The 22,043-nt window shown below is 34.1% G+C and overlaps 1 protein-coding gene and 1 long non-coding RNA gene across 2 annotated transcripts; one reads left to right on the forward strand and one right to left on the reverse strand.

Annotated features, from left to right (window-relative positions):
* Positions 1-496: 496 nt before the first annotated feature.
* Positions 497-2,119, forward strand: LOC148207594 (exopolygalacturonase-like). The gene is made up of 3 exons (XM_088118405.1): positions 497-795; positions 943-1,461; positions 1,580-2,119. The coding sequence occupies exons 1-3, from the start codon at positions 793-795 to the stop codon at positions 1,838-1,840; spliced, it is 783 nt and encodes a 260-aa protein (XP_087974531.1). The 5' UTR covers positions 497-792; the 3' UTR covers positions 1,841-2,119.
* A 10,770-nt stretch (positions 2,120-12,889) lies between these two features.
* Positions 12,890-17,353, reverse strand: LOC148207595 (uncharacterized). Its single transcript, XR_015787784.1, has 3 exons — positions 16,829-17,353; positions 15,101-15,519; positions 12,890-14,620 (listed from the first exon to the last, which is right to left on the reverse strand). It is a non-coding gene; the product is annotated as an uncharacterized LOC148207595 (long non-coding RNA).
* Positions 17,354-22,043: the final 4,690 nt, after the last annotated feature.

The raw sequence follows: 22,043 nt of genomic DNA on the forward strand, positions 1-22,043 counted from the left end.
TTTTTTTTAGTAAAAAGCAGGTTTGTCTCGGATACAAATTACGGAATGAATTTGTGAAGTGACTAAGAGAAAAGTAGTCGTTCCAATAACAAAGCAAATGCCAATAATAGGCAAGCAATGTTTAACTTCAACCTCTCAATGATTTTGATAAATTTAGCTCATAGGAATCGGGGATAATTTCCAATAATGTTATTCTTCACATATATAAAGAGGAACATTCATACTAATTTCTAAGTTAGCAATTAGGACTATAGAAGATAAGAAGCTTGAAGGCACATAAGGAATGGGATTTATTACATCAAACTTTGTAGCGTTACTGTTATTGTTACTTTTAGCGTCTACTGCTAAATGTCACCTGGTGCGGGTGTTTTTGATATACTCAAGTATGGTGCCAAACCAACACTGATGTTACTCAAGTAAGTGTATATAATTAATTTGATAGACCATTTTAATTTATACAATAAACGTTTATTTGATGAAGTAATTCACTCTACAGGCTTTAGCAACTGCATGGAAAGAAGCATGTGCATCAATCACTCCAAGTAAATTACTGATTCCAAAAGGAATTTACCTATTAAGTGGAGCCAGCCTCAAAGGCCCTTGTAAGAGTCCTATTGAGGTCCAAGTAGATGGGATTTTACAAGCTCCGAGCGAAGTGAAAGGAGAAGGGTGGATTACGTTGGATTATATCGATCAATTGACATTGTCAGGCACTGGAACTTTTGATGCCAAGGAAAAGCAGCTTGGGCAAAGAATGATTGCCACCAAAAGAAAGAATGCACCAAGCTTGCCATGGTAAGTGTTCAATCATTAAATAAATAAATATATATACATACATATACATTAATATAGCCTAATATCGTTTATTATTAAATATATGTAATCTCAATTAATTTATATACTTTTGACACTAAGAGCTTTTTATTTGTTCCAAATGAACAGAGTTTGAAGTTCAATTTCGTCACTAATTCAATAGTGAAGGATATAACTTCCTTGGACAGCAAAAATTTCCATATCAATGTTTTGGGCTGCAAAAATCTGACCTTCCAACATGTGACAATTACTGCACCAGGGAATAGTCCCAACACCGATGGAATTCACATTGGTTGTTCAGAAGGGATTAACATTCTTAATACAAAAATCGCAACCGGAGATGATTGTATCTCTGTAGGAGATACTAACAAACAAATAACTATCAGTGATGTAACTTGTGGACCAGGACATGGCATTGCCATAGGAAGTTTGGGCAAGTACACCAGGGAACAAGGTGTGGAAGGAGTTACAATAAAAAAATGCAAATTAATTGATACTACAAACGGTGTCAGGATCAAAACATGGCCGGATTCTGCTGGTTCATTCGGAGCATCAGACATGCATTTTGAAGATATTGAAATGGTTAACGTCAGTAATCCTGTCATTATAGACCAAGAATATTGTCCATGGAATCAGTGCAATCGAAAGGTATGTATTAAAATTGTACCTTATTTAGTTCAACTAATTATTAACTGAAAAATGTATTTAAAAAAACAGTGGAAAATTGAGTTATATATGACAATAATGTTTTCTTTTTACTGCTCAGGTTCCATCAAAAATTAAGGTCAGTAAAGTTAGCTTCAAAAATATCAAAGGCACATCTGCTACTCCAGTCGCAGTCAAACTTGTTTGCAGCAAAAGCATACCATGTGAGGGTGTAGAAGTTGCTGATATTGACCTGACGTACAGTGGAAGTCAAGGTCCGATTACATCTCAGTGTGCAAATGTGAAGCCCACCATTTCCGGAAAGCAAAACCCTAAAATCTGCGCTGAAGTTGCTCCTCTTGATGGCCCATCAACTGATTAATTGGTTCTACTGCCGAAGAGTTTCATGGAAACCATTAGTCCATCTTTTTCCATAGCATTTTTATTTTTAGTTTTGAAAGTTTCCCATTTCGTGCATGCCATGGATCATGTGCATGCTTTTAATAATTTTGTTTGTATTTTTTATAGCAAAATCAATGCTCTCGAATGATAGTTACTACCTTGAGAGCAATTTAATGTTTTAAAATGAAAAAAAAAATTATATCTTTTCTATGTCAAAAGGAATAATCCCAAATTGTCAACTCAAATTTTTTTTTTTATACTTTTACAATGATTTTTGTTGAATAAGTTGTTGAATACTTTGGGAAAATTAGGATTTTTGACCCTCCTATAATTCAATTCGGATTTTTAACTACATTTATAAAAACTCTTATATGTATGTGTGATCCCTCCCAAGAAATTTTAACCCCTTTCAAGAATGTAAATGTCCGACATCTATAGATGTCTGGAATTTCAGATGCCCAGAATTTTAGATGTCTAGCATCTTTAGATAAGCACAATTTATAAGGATATCTCGGAATATTTGGATAGTCACGTTTGTTTTGCAGGATTTATTCTTGAGAATGTTTTAAATTTAAAAAATGTCCTATGAATATTTATATAATTTATAAATTAATTTAATATAATAGATTTATTTGAATTAATTTATTATATTTTATATGTTATTTTGTAGAACAAATTAATTCATATTAACTTATAACCATCGTCCAACAGCCCCACTAAGAATTCTAGGAAAGATTTTGGTCATCTGCTTCTGAGTGAGCTTCATGAAACCTGTGATTTTGGCCATGAAACCTGTGATTTTGCCCCCTTTCTAGTAGGTAACTCGTTCCCTGTGCCTTTGTTTCTATTGCGTTCTATCTCGTCAAAAAGATTAAGAAAAATCAGTCTAGCACAACCTCGACTAATAATCGAAAGACAGGATTGGGATGCAGGGAGGCTCAGGCAATCCATTCCTATCAATCATTCGTCAAGAAGCAGTAGAGAAAGAATTGTCTTTTGAAATCACTTTGTTTGTAATGAAAAGGAAAGCTGATAAGCAGGTTATTGCTGCTAGGTTGTCACAGCTTGGATGTTGTTCCATCTCCTCCTGTATATTTCATTTTCAACTTTAATACTTTTTCAAAAAGACAATCATATAATTTATGCTATCTTAGGTGCCTATCAGCACATTATATTTTTTAAGAGGAAAAATACCATAGGTATGTTGGTGGTAAAAAAAATGTTGCTTTAAAATTATATATTTATGATAATAAATATTATGAATAATGTAATTCCTTCAAAATATTAAAAATAAATGAAGGTTTATATAATTTAATTACAATTTATTTTACATGTAAATCTAATGTACAAATATACTAATAGCATAAAATTTTTTATTGGAGCATGAGTACATTGAATTATTTTAATTATAAATTTAAAATTTTAAAATAAAGAATTTTTTGAGGAAAAATTAAAAAAATTGATGAAAGAAAATATATGGAGAAAATAATGAAGGACAAAAATTGAAAAAAGTAGATGCTCTCAACACAGGAATCTTGGAAACCTATGTTTCAGAAGGGCATCCAAAACTCGTAAGATGTCTCCCGTATGGACATCCTAGGATACCCGGACATCTCAACATTCTCGAGTATCTTAGATTCTTGTCAAACAAACGTGGGAATCTAGATACTCGTCCATCATGAACCTCAAATTCCCACGAAACAAATGGCCCCTTAAAAGTTTCTTATTGTATGCTTTGATTTTACGGTACTAATTGTCATTTGCTATTTGCCATGTTGGATGAATATATATCATTTATCAATCATTTGAAGTAAAATGTAGGGAACCACTTTAGGTTATTGACAGTTTATGGTAGCTAATTGAAAATGGAAGCCATCCAACCAAAATAATAATATTTTCGGAGCTAACCTGAGCATAGTTCAACTAGTTAAGACGTATATTCTCTCGGAAGTTAGAAAAGTTAGAATCTCCACCGTGAAATATTGTGTGTATATGTGTGTGCATATGTATAGAGGATCCAAATATACTTTTGGTATTAGACACCATTATTTGGAAATTTAAAATGAATAATCTGAATTAAAATTTTCTTATTATTGTCTTAACAATATAATGCCAGCAGAAGTCCAAGTATACACTAAGAGGTTATAGCAATTGATAAAGATGTCTCCATATGAATTGTTTTGTAACCAAATGTTCTCAATTTTACTCAATAAGTGAGTAACCGGTAACTCTCATGAGAGAGTTATTTTGGTATCATTAAGAAGAATTTGTTATTGTTTTGACTACCGTAGCTTGGGTTTACATGTGTATTCAATGCTGAATTATTGTTGTAATTTTGAGAATTAGTCATCTATGAGTATTATTTCAAACAGTATAAAACGTTCACTCATTTTAAGTATTTTAGGCTTGGTCGTTTAAGCACTGTTCGAGCATCAAGAACTTTCGAGGTCAGCAGCAAATTTCTCCTAATTTTCTTTATGGGTTGTAGTTTTCATTTGTTTTGGAACTATTTTATGATGTATTTGAGCTAAACCCTCTTTGGAGAGGTTAAATTCTTTTGCGTACCAACTTCATTTCTTGAGTATCAAAGCTCCTTCTACTGTTGAGTAAGGTTCATTTTTATTATTGAGTGTTCTTAAATGCTTGATCAACATACTTCAGCTCCTGGTGTTTTTATTGTTGGGAAACACATAGAAATATATGTCAAACTTTGATTGGCTTTAAGATCTTTATATCTACATAGAGCGTAAAGACGTAGAGATAAGATTTACCTAATATTTGTTTTAAAAACTGATTTTATTGTTTCTTGAAGTAACAGAAGTTGTAGGATAGAAAATTTGAGTGTTTCGGAAGATAATCGTGTCTGTTTGGCTGTAGCAGAAATTCGATGTTGGGCAGTGGGTATTAGCAATAACGTAGATATACCTCCCCTTTTATTTCTCTGAATCTTTTCTTGTAGATTGTTATGTGCTTATTTACATCCCTCTCATTTGCTTGCTGTTCAGTTACGTCGATGTTGTTGGATCGACATGACTATATTAGAGGGGATGAATAATATTGAAGATTAATTTACTAAACTTTTTCAATTTTAAGTTTAAATAAAATAATTAATTGAACTTTTTATGTCAAAATGATATATGTACAATTTATACTAACAAAAATATCATAAAACAAACATTCGAGATAAGCACAACAATTATTTGCAATAAAAGAAAATATACTTGAAAAATAAATTGCAATAAATAAAAAATATAGGTTACAAAAAATATTTATGCTGAGAGATTTATAGTGGTTTGGCCATCCCTCGACGTACTTCACTCCTTGAGAACCTCTCGAGATTTTCCACTAAACACAATATTTTTATGGGTTTAAGATCGCAAGCTCATTCCTTTTACGGATTCAAGACCAAACGTTACAAATCACTCTTTTTATGAGATCTAGAACTAAACCCAACTTTGTTCCTGTGATAAAGATCAAAAACCTCACTCTATTCTTTTTACCGGGTTCAAAAACTAAACCCAAATAAATGTGGAAATTAAGATTTATAATACACTAAAACTCTCCCAAATAGTAAATAAAAGATGAAATCTCACAACACATAGATAAAAATTTTGCATGTTGATCGTTGGGACGGTTCATGCATGGTGTCATGTGTCGTGCTCCGATTGGCCTAAGATTTGAAATTATTAATATAATAAAAATTTCAAATATATCCATTTTAATACTGCCACGTGTCGAGTTGTGATTCGTCCCGACATCATAATTTTCATCACCACGTCAGCAAATATATCTGTTCAGCGCCATGTCATCATATCTTGATCATAAGATGTCACATCATCTTCCATGTTAGCTGTCACATCATCAAAAAGTAACTCATGAAATTCTACGTCAGCTGACACCTCATTGTAGAAGCAATTGCTAGCCGCAAGTGTACGGGTCAAGTTTTAATAAAGCGGTAAATCAATACCAATATCATTCTTAGGATTGGATTTCTAGATCACTCAATTACCACAAATACTTTTGCCCAATTTTATTTAGAAAATCAAATTGGAATATTGTACTATGATAAAGGCAAATTAACATAAACTATTAAAGAATCTAAATTCAATGGGAAGAACGTATCTTAGGGAATCGATTTCACCCATCGAATCTGTGGACCAATTATTTAATTAATCAAGATTGAACAAATTATAAATTCTATAGGCCAAGAACTCTGTTTAAACAAATTGTAAGTCTATCGATCTTAACTGGCTATCCCGAGCGCAAACCAAATCTCCTTACTAAATTACGAAACAATATCTCTGTCTAGTTTTGTAACAAGTAAAGGCTTTAATGAACAAATCTCCTAAAAACCTCTAAACAAATTCTAAATCTATCGATCTTAAAACCCATTCAGTTATGATCCTAGTTCTCAACTCTCAACTACCTCTCCCGAGAGTAAGATTGCAAGTCTAAGATCAATAAATCGATGACCAGTCAATTAAAGCCATGAAGTAAAGAGAAATATAAATAAAATAAACAAATGCATTCAATCAAGAAAATCAAACATTCAATCCATAAATGTCAATAGCTACAATTTCTAAGATAAGGAAATTTAGCTACTCATGTTGATAAGTATGAAGGTTGTTCGAGTTTATAGACCTAGAAGTCCTTCTAGGATCCTTGCAAACTTTCACAAAAATAGCTAACCTATTGAAGATTCTAACCAAGAGTAAGGTTAGAAGATGAATCACTCTAAGATCAAACCTAGAAATCTAGGGAATTTATGATGGTCACTCCAGAATTAGCTCGATCGATACTAATACAATGAATCGATTTAACATCAAACCTAAAACAATATTTGGAAGAGACAACACCCAATGTGTTAAGGAACAAAAGTTCTTCATTTCGACATGTCAAAACTGAATAATCCTCATATCAAGAGCATTACAAGCCTTTAAATAGACCAAATGGTCATTCAACAAAGAAATACCAAAAGTCTTTCAAAATCCTATTTAATGCAAATTGAAGAAAATAAGACATGCAAACTAAAACTTGATTGCACATTAATCTAGATGCTTAAATGTAGAAAAAAAATGTAGAATGACTTTAAGTTTTCTTGGAAATCTAATGTAGGAGGCACTTCACGTTTGGATGATGTTTGACAAGCTTTGACTTCACAAACTCCCAAGAGGTGCAATCTGCAAAGGCACCAGTTCACAATTCTACACAGTTTTTTTTGTCCTCAGTGCCATATCTTAAAATAGACAACTTTTCCCCTGCCATATTTGCTCCATTCTCTTCTTGACTCATTGAAGTAACATTATAAAGAATTTCGAGCTCAAAACTCTTTGTTAGTTCTTGTGCATTAACCATCTCTTGAAGATGTAGCGTGAAAACCTCTTGAATCTTCCTTGCCTTTTCTTGTAGTAATTGCTCCTTCGTGTACATGTATTTGGTCACAAATGGATTTGTATCATCCCCTCTTTCTTTAAAAGAATTTGTCCTCCAATAAAGGTCTTCATTTCCTACATAAAAATGAATCAAGTTAGTTCAATGATAAGCCTTAAAAAGTTATCCCTTACCTCATGGGTGATTTATGATTTTCTTCCATGGACATGTCATTTCTTTTATTCGTTCTTCCTTGTGGGTGCTTGAGTTTACACAACTTGTTGAAGTCCTTGAAGTGCAACCTTGCAGTCTTGACGTAATATTGATATTCTTGGTCTTCTTTGGTTTGGAGTACTTGGGCAAACTCTTTGTTCCTTCCAAAAGTGCTTCCAAACACACTCACTTGGTTTGTTGACATTGTGCTTTAATTTATTTTTCCTCCACGTGGTACTTTGCATTTGCATTCTCCAACACAACAACCTGTCTTCTTCACCATGGAATTGTTTAAAAGACTTCTTGAACAAGTAGTTTTCCACAATTCTTTTCTCCTTAGGCTTCGTTTGCCATGGTTACCTACTCAACAAGGAAGCAAGTTATTATCTTCAAAATCAAGATCTATTTTATACTTACCTTGTAAGACAATCTTAAGATCATGAGAAAATGATAGGATAACTCTCATTGACTTAATCATAGCTTCCATCGTTACCTATATTAGACCACACTTGATTTGAAGCGTTAAAATTTCCTGCAAAAAACTTTGAAAAGTACAAGAACTAGGATAAAATATGTGAGCTTGATAGTAGGGGGTCCTTGTTCAATGCATTCATTAATTTTGGCCTATAAGGACAAATGGATTGGAGATTGGAGCTTACTCTTTTCCCTTCTTTCTCATTTGAATTTCTTTTCTCTTACGTCTTTTTCTCCATTTACCTTTGTATTCAACTCACTTTCATTCTCATGAGAATCTTTGCTATGTTCTTCAATAAATTCATCAACATGTGCTTTAGATTCTTCCTCAAATTTTGCATCATATTCCTCACAACCATCGTTTGAATCAACTACAACATTTCTTATCAACATGACTTCTTTATTGACATATTCTTTGCTGATGTGTCCAAACCCTTTGCACTTTCAACATTTTAAATAATTAGTCATGTCCCTTATCTCCTTTGGAGCTTCATTTTTTTTAGTATTGTAGCTCTCAATCTCCACTTGTTTGGTAGCACCAAACTTTCCTTTTGGTTGCATCAATTTATTCCTTTTGTAGGATCTTCAATTTTGATAGCATGGTTATACATGTCTTCTAAGTAAGGTGGTAGATTTATATCAACCAGATGAATAATTTCCATATTTAGACCTCCAAAAAATCTAGACATGGTATCTTTCTCTTCTTCTCAAATTTGTACTTTTTCCATAAAAATTTCATCTCTTGATAATACTCAGCAACACTTTTTGTTTCCTGCCTCAAAGCTTGCAATTTAGTTTGCAAATATATTTTTTATAATTTTTTTGGAGCATACCTCTTTCTCATGGCTTTTTTGAGTTCTTCCCAAGTTTCTATTGGATCATCCTCATTCCTTATTTTTTCGGACTCAAGATGTTTATACTATTCACTTGCATGATTGATGAATTCAGTAATGGCAAGTCTCATCTTCTTATTCTTACTATATGTATAGGAATCAAACACATGCTCTATCTTCCTTTCTCATTGCAAGTAAGCCTCGGGATCCGCCGGTCCAATAAAAGGTGGAATTTTGAGTTTAACTTCGCCATCTCTATTTTAATTTAACTAATTCTAGGCTTCATAACATTGACAGAGTTATTTCTTCCACTTCCTCTGACATTTCCTCTTCCTCCAAGTTGTCTTTCTTACTCATGTAAGAAAGACAACTTGGAGGTGTCATTCTTGTAAGACTCGTTCTTCTCTCTGTTGATGTGTCATTCTTTCTTGCCCATCCTCCTTCATCATTTCCATCATACCTTGGATTGCTTGAAGAATAGTCATAGGATCTTATGGTATTTGTGGTACTCCTTCCTGTGACATTTTGTTATAAAAAATAACAATAATAATAGTAAGAACCTTTTCCAATCTTCTCACTAAGATTTTACTAAGGATACTCGTGTTTATCACTTGGGTAGGCTTTTGGTACTAGGTCAAAGATGCAAGGGTTAGCTTAAATTTTGGTGCAACCTTACTTAAAGCTTGATATAACTAATTCAGGGATCAACTCTCACAAACTAAGACTAGAGTGACTCAATCTTAGAATCAACAACTCGACAATTTGAACGAAACACTAACAATGATGAAATTTTTTTATGTGTCTCGAATCTTCAAATGTTTTTTTTTTGCTACTGTTTTCTTTCTTTTACTATTGAATTTTGTTTCTTCTACTTCTATTTTTCTTTTGCTTCTGATTTTTTTGCTTCTTTTTTTTCTTATGATCCAAGAGAAAAATACAAGAATTTCAAGGCAAGTTGTAGTATGACTTGTCATGCTTTGTAAGAAACTACTTTCGAAAAAGAAAATGACAGAAAATAAAATTACATAAAGCAAAGATATTTCACCTTTAAAGTCGGCCAAAGGATGTCGACCAAGTGCTCTGATACAAAATGATAAGCGCGAAGGTTGCTCGGGTTTACAAAGTTAGAGGTACTTTTAGGATCTTTGCAAACTTTCACAAAAATAGCTAACTTAACCGAGTGATTGCAACCAAGAGTAAGGTTAGAAGATGAATCACTCTAAGATAAAACCTAGAATCCATGATGGTCACTCCTAGATTCTAAGCAACTCACTCCAAAGCTTGATCGAGACTAATCCAATGAATCAGTTTAACATCAAACCTAAAGCAAGATTTGAAAGAGACAACACCAAATGTGCTAAGGAACAAAAGTTCTTGATTTCAATATGTCAAATCTGAATAATCCTCATATCAACAGCATTACAAGCCTTTAAATAGGCCAAATGGTTGTTCAACAAAGAAATACCAAAAGTATTTCAAAATCCTATTTAATGCAAATTGAAGAAAATAAGACATGCAAATTAATATGTGATTGCACATTAATCTAGACGCTTAAATGCATAACAAAAAATGTAGAATGACTTTAAATTGTCTTGGAAATCTAATGTAGGAGGTGCTTCACGTTTGAATAATGGTTTGACAATCTTTGACTTCACAAACTCCCAAGAGATGCAATCTGCAAAGGCACCAGTTCACAATTATACACACTTTTTTTTGTCCTCAGTGTCATATCTTAAAATAGACAACTTTTCCTATGTCATCATTGCTTCATTCTCTTATTGACTCATTAAAGTAACATTGTAAAGAATTTTGGACTCAAAACTGTTTATTGGTTCTTTTGGATTAACCATCTCTTGAAGATGTAGTGTGAAAACCTCTTGAATTTTCCTTGACTTTCTTGTAGTAATTACTCCTTTGTGTACATATAATTGGTCACAAATAGATTTGTATCACATGTTCACGATCAAACTAGCAAAAAATAAAAAAGAGAGACAAAAAGTGAATATGTCGTGTTGATTGATCATTCCTAACTCAATCTCCACAATCGATCTTCAAAACTCGGCCTTTTCCTCGAAATAATTTGTAGTTCTCCTTATGGGCTCTCCATTCAATTAATCATGAAGGTCCTTATTTATATATTATTTCAGGACAACGTTGAGATGATAGGGACAGCGTCTCAACGATGTGCCCTAAGTGCTGGAAAAAATGGATCCTAGCGTCGTAGCGTTGAGACGCTATGATCGGCATTGAGACGCTACGACGTGAAGCGTTTATAAATACACTTCAACATCATAGCGTTGAGACGCTCTGAGGTAGCGTTTCAATGCTACCCTTGCTGGTCAGTTGGCTGGTTGCATCATTTGAGCGTTGAGACGCTCTGGTAGCATCTCAACGCTAACCCCTCGAGTCTTCTAGCTCTAAAGTTTGTTATGGGGTCTTCTTAACTTGCTCGGGCTATGACCTTTCATTCTATTTAATGAGTTCGATGTCCCAATTCTTCTTGATCCTTAATTCTACAAAATAACATTTATGCGCGTAAATTGATCATAAAGAAACAGAAAGTAACAATTAATTCAATCATAATGATTATAAAATATTGCCCATATGAGGGGCTATCAACACCCCCAAACTTAACATTTTGCTTGTCCTCAAGCAAATATAGCAATCTAATATCAAACAATCAAGGATAATTATGGGTGTACATTTTTTTATAGTTAATTAATCCAAGTCATGCTCACGTACATGTTATTCATTATACCAACTCCCCTTTATACTTTATTTTCCTTCTTCTCAATACCAAAAAATACAAGTAAAGTTAAAAATTAATAATGTGTCTATGAGATGAATCAAATGACAATCAAGAAATAAGCCATGATAAGATATAATTTGTAAAAGAACTCAAGCATCTAATCAATTTCTTGAAATTCAATGCAAAGGACTTGACACCCTCATAGAATTCACTCCAATATCTCAATATGATTTAGGGTTCTTTTTACTCTCAAAACCAAACATAACATGTTATTACCATAGGCTTGCAAATGAATCAAATTTTCCCACTTGTAGATGAATAAATTGCAAAAATCAAAGGGACTTTAATAATTGTTGTAGCGGGGATTATGTAAAGGTGGGATAAGGAAATTTATAGGCTCAATAATCAAGACAACAGAGCTATTAAATTGCATAATAACATAAAGTACATCGTATTCCTGGCATCTTGAACTGTCCACCCATATCTTCGAGTACTAAATATTTTGGAGACGTAAAATTGATTGACTTTTTTTTTTTTTTTTTGAAAAAATAACCTCCAAATGACTTTTTTGTATCAGCTAAAATTTTAGACCATAATTCTCCAAATGATAATAGTTTTTTTTTTCAATGTTAATCACCACCTCATTTTTCTTCTCTTCAACATATAACTTGCATAACGATAAGTTTTAATATATTACCGTGCAATATTTTCTCCTTTGTCTTGACCATACGGAAACATTTAAGATAAAACAATAAAAAGACCTCAAGGTTTCAAAATGGTGTACTAAACAAGAAGAAAAATAGGAAATTAGGCTCAAAGTTGGCTTACTACAGGAAAATATAGTGAAAGGTGGACTTTTTAGAAGTCAAACATAGGGTAAGCCTAAATTGCCTTTATCACATTAAAACATCTCTCCAAATAAGTGGTCATAAAATGCATTCACAAGCAAGTTCTAGAATAATTATGCTAGGTTTGATCACACACAAGAATAAAATTAAGTAGAGAAAGATGTAATGGGTTACTGATAGACTCAAAAACCTTACTTGGGTGTGTAAATTGCATCAAGTCAAGTGCATTTTCAATCAAAAATTTCAATGAGATACCATCATATAACTTTTAAGAAAAACGATCATTCTTATCGCTTTCATTCCATAACGAATCGACCCAAAGATGCATTCATAACATATCAAATATTCAGGGGTATTAATCATAATTCAAAGTTTAAAAAAGAAAATCAGCATACATGAATTAGAGCAACAATCATCCCATCAATTTATACAGATCCACATGAGAGAAAAAATAAAACTATTACAAACCATAATTACTCTACAAATCCACATCACAGAAAAAACAAAATTATTATAGACTAGAATTACTCAACACCCCAAACTTAAAACTTACATTGTCCCAAATGTAAATAAAATGAATGATTTCATTTGATGGACATCTAACTGCTCACTAGCATAACGGTTCTATTCATCCCGCTCGAACCCGAGCAAGCGATAATACTGATTTATAGTATCATGGTCAAAAGGGATGTGATGGCCACAAATATACAAATGACGGTCGTCATCTATAATGTTACCATAAAATTCGTGTAACTAGGACCACTACAGGTTCAGGTTTTTTAACAAACTCCCCCCAACCACGCTGTACAATGTTATTAAAAATGCAAGGTTGATGAATCTCACATGGTGCCAAGCTTCGCTCTTGAATTATCGTACGCTCCACACATACCAGTGATATAAATCAGCGGCCGCTTTTGAAACAAGGTGGTGGGATCAAAGTTACCTTTGATGATGTGACATGTCTAGCACGCTTGGGCTCATGGCACAAGAACAAATCTAATGCTAGGCTAATTTTGATTTCTCCACAAATTAATCTATCTCCGTCAATAAGAACTCTATCCAAGCATACAGTTGCATGGGCAACACAAAATCGAGTTCGAATTAGTCAAAATTTGTCAAAAAGTAAAGAGAATAAATATCCATGGATGTAGCTTCAAAAACCTCGAAAATGCCTTCCTTCCTCCTTGAATGTGAAATAATGCTGCAACAATAGAGTGGATATGAGGGAATATGGAAGAATGGAATAGAAATTTGGAAGAAATTGAGAGGGGAAGAAAAGAGGGGGAGAAATGGAATAGAAATTTCATTTTTTTAATCACCCTTTTTAATCACTTTTTTTAATTATCTGAAACGAAAAGAAAAATAATTTAATAAATAATAAAATAAATAAATAAATAAAAATAAAACAAGTTAATGAAGTCCATAAAAATAAAAATAAAAAATACTAATGAATATAATAATAAATAAAAGCAAAAGAAGAAAATATGGATTTCCTCCCATTAGGTGCTTTATTTAACGTCGGTAGCTAAACGAAGCTTAAGTCACTTATTCAAGGAGGTTGAAATTTATTGTTTCCTCCATTGACCTCTTCATGTGTAGACTTTTTCATTTTAAAGTACTTTGTGACTTTGAATACTTCTTTCTCATCTTGGACCCGGATGGTGAGCTCCCTTTGTTCTACATCGATTAAAATCCACCCAGTTGCCATAACATAAAAATCTACTAGAAGGATGAATTTGCCGACTTTTATCAACACGTTTTCAATGACTCCAAAAGGGTGCGTAGTCGATTTATCAGCTAACTAGATCATTACAGTGGTCGACTTAATTTCTCCAATATTTAATTTTCTGCACAAAGATAAAGGAATTAAATTAATGCACCCAAATCACATAAAGCTCTAAAACCATAAATACCAAGATTGCATGGAGAAGAAAAACTCCCTGCATATGCAAAAGAAATATTAATGTTAAGCTTTTTAAATATATCCAATAAATTTTTTTCAGTTGAGCATCAAGTTTTTTCTTTTGAAAACGTGAAGGATAAAGTAAATTATTAGGATGAGTAGGAAGAGTAGAACTAGTAGGCTTTTGAGCCTCAAGTGTTGGTGGTGCTTCCTTCTCTCTCTCGTTTGAATTGTCTTTCTCCTCAATATAGATTATTGGCTCGTCAATTGCTTCATGTTCTAGCTCTTAGAGTTGTCTTCCACTTCTCAAAGTCATTGCCTTGCAATACTCAATTAGGTTCACCTTAGTATCGCTTGGAAATTTTCCTTTCTGCATAACATTCAAAGTGTTAGCCATTTGCCCAATATACACCTCAATATTCTTGATGGCTATTGTATTTTCATCAATTTTCTCTTCCATATTTCCTATTTGTTTTTCAATTCAACTGGCCTAACTTCTAGATTCAGTGATGAAACTACCAAGTATTTCCTCAAGGGATGATATCTTTTCGTTCAACTAAGGTGTAACGTGTTTTGGTGGATGCTAAACATTCCTATTGTTGGAGTAAGAAAAATTTTCATGATTTCTCAATCTTGGATGATAATTTGTCAACAACGAAATCTGAGTCTGATTCCCTCTATAGTCAAAGTTTTTGTTGTTGACATATTGAGCTTGCTCAATGGTTGGCTCTACATAAAAAGAATATATGTTTGCAGCTGCCATTAACTCTTTTGATCCAGAAGTTCCTGGTCTTGAAAGTCGTGAAACAACACTATTCAAAACATCAACTTTAGCTTTTAGAACACTTACCTCATTAACATCATAAATTTCAGCAACTTGCTTTGCAGTAAAACTCTCACTCTGCGACATATAGTTGTTAGCTGCTATGTCCTATAACAATAGGTGAGCATTGTCAGGTATTTTGGATAGCAAAGTTCTTCCAGCTGCAGCATCCAATATGGACCTTGTCTGTCCATTCAATCCATTATAAAACATATGTGTTTGCAACCATGTCGTATAACCATGCTGTTAGAATTTTCTCAAGAGTTCCTTATATCGCTCACAAGCTTCAAACTATTTGTTCGAAGTCATATTGTTTGAATGATCCAATTTTCGTTCTGAGTTAAGCTATTTTGGCAGGTGGAAAAAAATTTGCAAGGAATGTTTGGACCATCTCATGCCAAGTGGTGATACTCCCTTAGAGATCGTAGCCAATCTCTAGCTTTGTCCTGCAAAAAAAAAAAGGGAAAAGGTGTAAGCAAATAACATCATCCATAACTCCATTCATTTTTACTATAACACAAATATCCAAAAATGTTGTTAAATGACCGTCTGGATCATCTGTGGCATTACCCCTAAAAGGACTCTCTCAAACCGTTTGTATCAAACTAGGTTTGAGCTCAACATTATTTGCATTAATTGGCAAATTGGTTATCCCAATATTGTCAGGGAAGTTTGGCTGACAATATTCTGTAATGGTTTTATGATCCTGCACCATTTGAGGTTGTTGCAAGATTGGTTTAGGTGAATGATGATTCTCAAATGAATCGAACGAATCGTCGATATCTTCAACCTTTTCCCTTTTTTCCTTTCGATTGTGCAAGTTCTTTCAACTTCAGGATTAAATGGAAATAAAGATGCATCTATCTTTGCGCATAAAATTTCGTGTAGAATATAAAAATAATCTCACAATCAATAAAATAAATAAAAGAACAAAAATCTAAATTAAGATCAAACAATTTCTCCACCATTTTGAGTGAAACTAAATAATTGTCAATCCGTGGTAATGGCGCAAAAAACTTGTAGGAGAAATTGTTAACCGCAAGTGCACAGGTCAAGTTTTAATAAAGTGGTAAGTCAATACTGATATCGTTGTCACTATTAGGTTTCTAGATCACTCAATTACCACAAATACTGTTGCCCAATTTTATTTAGAAAATCAAATTGGAATATTTGTAATATGATAAAGGCAAATTAACATAAATTATTAAAGAATGTAAATTCAATGGGAAGAACGATCTTACAGAATAGATTTCACCGATCGAATCTATGGACAAATTATTTAATTTATCAAGATTGAACATATTATAAATTCTATAGGTCAAGAACTCTAAAATCTCAACTGCTTCTCCCGAGTGTATGCCAAATCTCCTTACTAAATTACAAAACCAATATCTCTATCTAGTTGTGTAACAAGTAAATGCTTTAATGAACAAGTCTCTTAACGACCTCTAAAGAAATTCTAAATCTATCAATCTTAAAAGTCATTCAGTTATGAATCCCAGTTCTCAAGTCTCAACCACATCTACCAAGCTTAGGATTGCAAGTCTAAGATCAATTAATTAATCTGTGGCCAATAGATTAAAGGCATGAAGCAAAGAGAAACATAAATAGAATGAACAAATGCATTCAATCAAGAAAATCAAAAAAATGAATTCATAGCGTCAATGGCTACATCAATCCCCAAGACAAGGGAATTCAGCTACTCATGATCATGATCAACTAGAAAAGTAAAAGAAAAAGAGACGGAAAGTGAACCCGTCGTGTTGATTTATCGTCCCCGACTCAATCTCCACAATCGATCTTCAAAACTGCACTTCTTCCTCGAAATACTTTGCAATTCTCCCTCTAGGCTCTCCCTTCAATTCATCATGAAGGTCTTTATTATAGATTATTTAAGGACAACATTGAGACGCTAGGGACAACGTGTAGCGTCAAGACGCTATGAATGGCGTTGAGACGCTACAACGTGAAGCGTTAATAAGCATGCTTTAACATCGTAGCGTTGAGATGCTTTGAGGATGGTTAGTTGGTTGGATGCATCGTTTGAGTGTTGAGATGTTCTGGTAACGTCTCAATGCTACCCCGTCAGGTCTTCTAGATCTAAATTATGTTGTGGGGCCTTCTCAACTTGCTCGATATATATCTTTTTGATGGGATTGAATCCCTAGCGGATGCGATTTATCGCTTGGTTTGATTTTTCCTTTTGAAATTAAAAAACACAGAAAACAAAATAATAGAGGAAGACTCTGGTTTACCTTTAAAGTCTTTTCTTTCAGAAAAACCAAATGGACAACACCAAACAATATTCCTTGCTATGTATGTGGCGAAGATCCGATTTGTGGGACCGATTACATGGAATTGAGAAGGTAGCAAATTTAAGAGAGATCTCTTAGTCTTTTTGTTTTTGCAATGCTGGGAAGAGGAAAAAAATAGTATAAAAGAGTTCTTTTACACTTTAACCAAAAGTGACATGGAATAATTCTCCACGTCACAGCAACTTCCCACTCCCATACAATTGTAGGGGAGTTTTTAATTAATAATAATACTTATTAATAATTAATATAATTAATTAATTAATATAATCAATTAATTAATTAATAATATAATTCAAATCTCTCCAATCCGGAAACACAATTCAGCAACCCCAATTCAAATCAATCTTTTAATTTCAGCATTTAGTTTTCTGCACTTTCAAATTTATTTTTAATGAATTGAAGTATGATTGTTCTTGCATATACTGTCCTGTGCATATTGTTCTTGCGCTGCTTTCTTAAGTAATAATGTTGCCAGTAGCTCTATAGTCTTGAGTTAGCTTTCTGCTAAAGCATACACTTGTGGGCAGTGAGTGTTTTTGTTCCTGCTCTAGCTTAGGTTCCAGTACGAAGGCCCCAACAGCATCCTGTGAGTACAATTAAAAAACAGAGAACACTTAGATGAAAAGCTTCCATAACTTCCATATCCATGTCAACCACTACCTTAGTATCACCATAGACTCAATCTTTCTATTTCACACCCTTTTTGATGTCCCTTTACACCATCTATATTTGACCTGCGAAAAATGTCCCTTCTGTAACTCCATTTTTCTTAGTTCTAAGTTTGGGGGTAGGCGGGAGCATCCTATATCCTGCTATCAGTCGCATTGGGGACAATGTTACATCTAAGTTTGGGGGTGAGCGTGCTTGCTTTGTTTTTGTAAGGATAAGCTTGTAATGTATAACTACAAATCTTTCTAGTCCTATAATTCAGCTCTAAAAAAAAAAAATTAAGGAGGCTGCAGGGCTAAGAAGGGCTAGTAGCCCATAGTTAAAAAGCTAGAATGGTAATAATAGTGTAGTGGTGAAAACAAGCGAAAGGGAGTTGCGAAGTGTATCCCTAGGTGAGTTGATGGCTTTAAAGAGGAAAGTAGGATGATGCTAGAGCTGTATGAAAGAACCTTTGTTAGAGTTAGAGCAAAGGCTTAGCTGCTCTCTTGTAGATGTTTTTAGTGAAATCAGACCCGTAGGCTATAGTAGTTGCTGGCAGTGCGTGTGAAAGTAGAAAGCAGTGCTTGATGCAAGATGTACGTTCATTAGATGCAGGAGTTGTCATTACTCAGGGATGCTAGAATTAATCTTGCTGGAGGACAAGCAAGGTCTTAAGTTTGGGAGTGTGATAACTCTCGAATAGAGAGTGTTTTGTGGGCTAAACAAGGGTATTTATGCGCGGAAATGTGAGAATCTATTCCAAATAGCCAAAAAGAATGTGAGAATTTCAAGAGTGGACTTGAATTACATGTATAATTCTTAGATTTCACTCAATTTTATGATTTAATGCTAAATTACTAAGGATTTGTACAAAAAGAGAGTAGCAGGGCACTCAGGTCGAGTAGGATGCGGCCTTGTTAAAGAAGTGCTGCTGAAACGCTGAGAAATTAAGCCCAAACCTTGGAAGCTTGCAGTCACCTGGATGCTCCAGAGTAGAGACTAGAGCAGTAACTCATTTAAGTTAACATCTATTTTACTACGTCCATATAACGTCTCGCGGGTGCCCTAAGTTTTAAGGCTTGGTATTTAAGGAAAAGGGGTCCTGAGCTGACGGGGGAGAGACAAGAGGACAAATTGATTCGTTCATTTTTTGGAAGCATTGATTTTAGGGAATGTTTCCGTGTTGACATGGAGATTCTTATCGAGAAAGGTGAAGGGTGACAAATTACTGAGGATTTGCACTGCACATCTGAGGAAGCTTTCTGCTCTGTTTTCATTCTCTTCAACGATAAACTCCTCTCCTTCATTTTCCTTCTCTTTTCTTCTTTCCATTATGAACTAAACCCCACCTTCGGGGAGAGATTGGAAGGTTTCTGTAATATTTCCGACTTGCTACACATTAGAACTTTGAAGTATTGATTTAACAGAAATGTGTTTATTTTCTTTCTCACTAAACTTGTGTGGCCAACTCATTTAGGGTGCTAGCTTACTTGAGGCTCGAGAGAGTCCTTGTTGAGTGGATTGATTTCTGTTAGCTATAGTTTCCTTTTTCTCTCCGAAACAGGACAGTGAATACTCAGGGATGGGGTTCACTCTATAGCACCTTTAGACCACTTTATTTTATTACTTAAATCACAGCAGGAGTTGGGTTAGAGCAAGTGTTAGGTATCTTGGAAGAGAGCCGTGAAGGTCTGGGTAATCAGTGCTTTAAGAGAACTTTTAGGTAGCAGTTTGAGAGTAAACAGTATATCAATCTCCCATCCCCAATCTTTTAACCAAATGTAATCCCTTATCATTTCGTTGTCTTCGGTGGTTGTTTTTAGGAGCAGATCAAAGTAGTTCTGCCTAGTTTTTGTTTTAGTCTTTATGCACTTTAAGTTCAGCAAAGCAACGCAGAACATATATTTTTCTTGTTTTACTTTTGTGGTATTTTTTTAATTACTAACATTTTATAAGTTATTTTCCTGAGGAGACGACCTTGTTTGGTACTACAATTACATATTTAGTGTACTACACTAAGTTTCTCCTATTTGTGAGAGAGCGAATAAGTTTTTGTGGTAACTTTCCATAAGAGAGTGTTTTGTGGCATAATTTGGGCAATTTTAGTGTGTAAATGTGAGAGTCCATATCAAAAGACCATGTAGAATAGAAGAAATCACTTAGTTAGGTCCTTGAGCTATTAGAATTCTCAATTTCCTCATTTTGAATGAATTATGCTTAATTATGGATGTTTTGTATAGGAATTGGAAAATTTGTTTAGGGCAATCAAAGTGCTTTCAAGGCTGTGAAAGTGTTGCTGGAACATGATTGGAAGATGCATTTATTCTAGAGTCGGAAGCTGCTCAGGATGCTCTAGAGCATGTGACTGCACAGTAATTTATTTGCACCAGTTTTACCGTGTCCGTACAGCCTCCTGGTGGTGCCCTAATTTTTAAGGACACGACATAAATAGAAGAATAGTGCCCAGCCACCACAGAGAGTCCCAGAACAGAAAAAATATTTGGGCATCGAAAAGAGGAAACATTCCCAACATTTTCTCATCGAAGAAGGAGCTGAAGGACGTGGGCTGATTCTCCTTGACATCACCATTTTACTGTTGAGGAAGCCTTCATTTTTCTTTTGTCTTCTTCATCAATGAGCTTCATTTCTTCTCTACCCACTATTTTATTTTCTTTTAGCATGAACTAGACCCCACCTTTGGGGGGGGATGAACTCGCTGTAGGTCTTGTTTATTTATGTTTTAGTAACTCATATATTTATACTGATTTAATAGAGGTGTTTTTATCCTTTCATCTTACTGATTTTGTTTGGTCAACATTATTAGTTTGCTATGCTCACTTGAGGCTTGAGAAAATCCTTGTGTTGCGTGTTTGCCTCTATTTGTGTAGGATTTCTCTCTTTGAAGTAGAATGGTGAGTACTCAGGGAAGAGACTCACTCTTTCGTGCCTATAAACTGTATGTATTGTTTGTTTAGTCTACAACGAGGGTTGAGGTTAAACATGTTTGGGTATCTTGGGAGAGAGCCATGTCGATTTGGGCACTCAGTATTTTGAGTTTACTAGAGCATAGTTAGACGTGAGTGAGAGCATTAGAGTGATTCCCCCTCGATTTACCTTCATTTCGCATTTTCTGTCTGTTTTCCGTTTTCGGATGCTCGAGAGCATAATTGCAGAATATTTTTATTCTTTTTCATTTTTCTGTTTTTATCATTTACTGTTACAGCATCCAGAACACTCTAAACAAATTATTTTTATTTTAATTTTTGGTATTCTTAGTTGCTATTTCAAGTAAAATTGTAACCCCCATGGAGACGACCTTGTTTTTATACTACAACGGATTGTTTTGGTGTATACTTGCACCAATTTTCTCCTAGTTGTGAGGAAGCGAACATAGTCTCGTGTCCTCAACTTCTTGAGGTGTCTTAGGACATTGTTCCCTAGATAGATGAATTCCATACCCAAAAGGCAATAAGTGCTTCTTGAAATTCTGAATCGAATATCGAACAAGCATCTTGTCGATATAAGTTGGTTAAGATAAGGCTAGCGTTTTGTTCTTGCGATCCTTTAGAATTTGGATGTCAATGACATGTTAAGCTTCTCTCAAATCCTTTATTTCGATCTCAATAGTTAGCCACTTATTTATGTCAATGAGATATCCTACATCATTTCCAATGAGTATGATATCATCCACATACAATACTAAAAATGCTACAGTGTTGTTGACGATCTTCTTGTATACACAAGACTCATCGACATTTTGGTCAAAACCATAATATTTGATCCCAGTATCATACCTTTATGTTCCATGATCGAGATGCTTGTTTCAATCTATATACGGATCGTTATGCTTGCACAACTTTTGCTCTTGACCTTGTGCTATGAACCCTTCGGGTTGAACCATATAAATACTTTCTTTAAGATTGCCATTCAGAAAGGCAATCTTGATGTCCATTTGCCAAATTTCATAGTCATAATATGTGGCAATAGACAAGAGTATTCTTATGGAC

The sequence above is a fragment of the Momordica charantia genome, unplaced genomic scaffold, assembly GCF_013281855.1.
Source record: "Momordica charantia cultivar OHB3-1 unplaced genomic scaffold, Mcharantia_2.0 BLBB01000128.1, whole genome shotgun sequence".
NCBI lineage: Eukaryota > Viridiplantae > Streptophyta > Magnoliopsida > Cucurbitales > Cucurbitaceae > Momordica > Momordica charantia.

What these genes read in the sequence shown, in the direction of transcription:
- LOC148207594 (XM_088118405.1), top strand. An exon ending in GGAATCAGTGCAATCGAAAG is followed by an intron (nt 1,462 to 1,579) that starts GTATGTATTAAA and finishes TTTACTGCTCAG; the next exon opens with GTTCCATCAAAAATTAAGGT.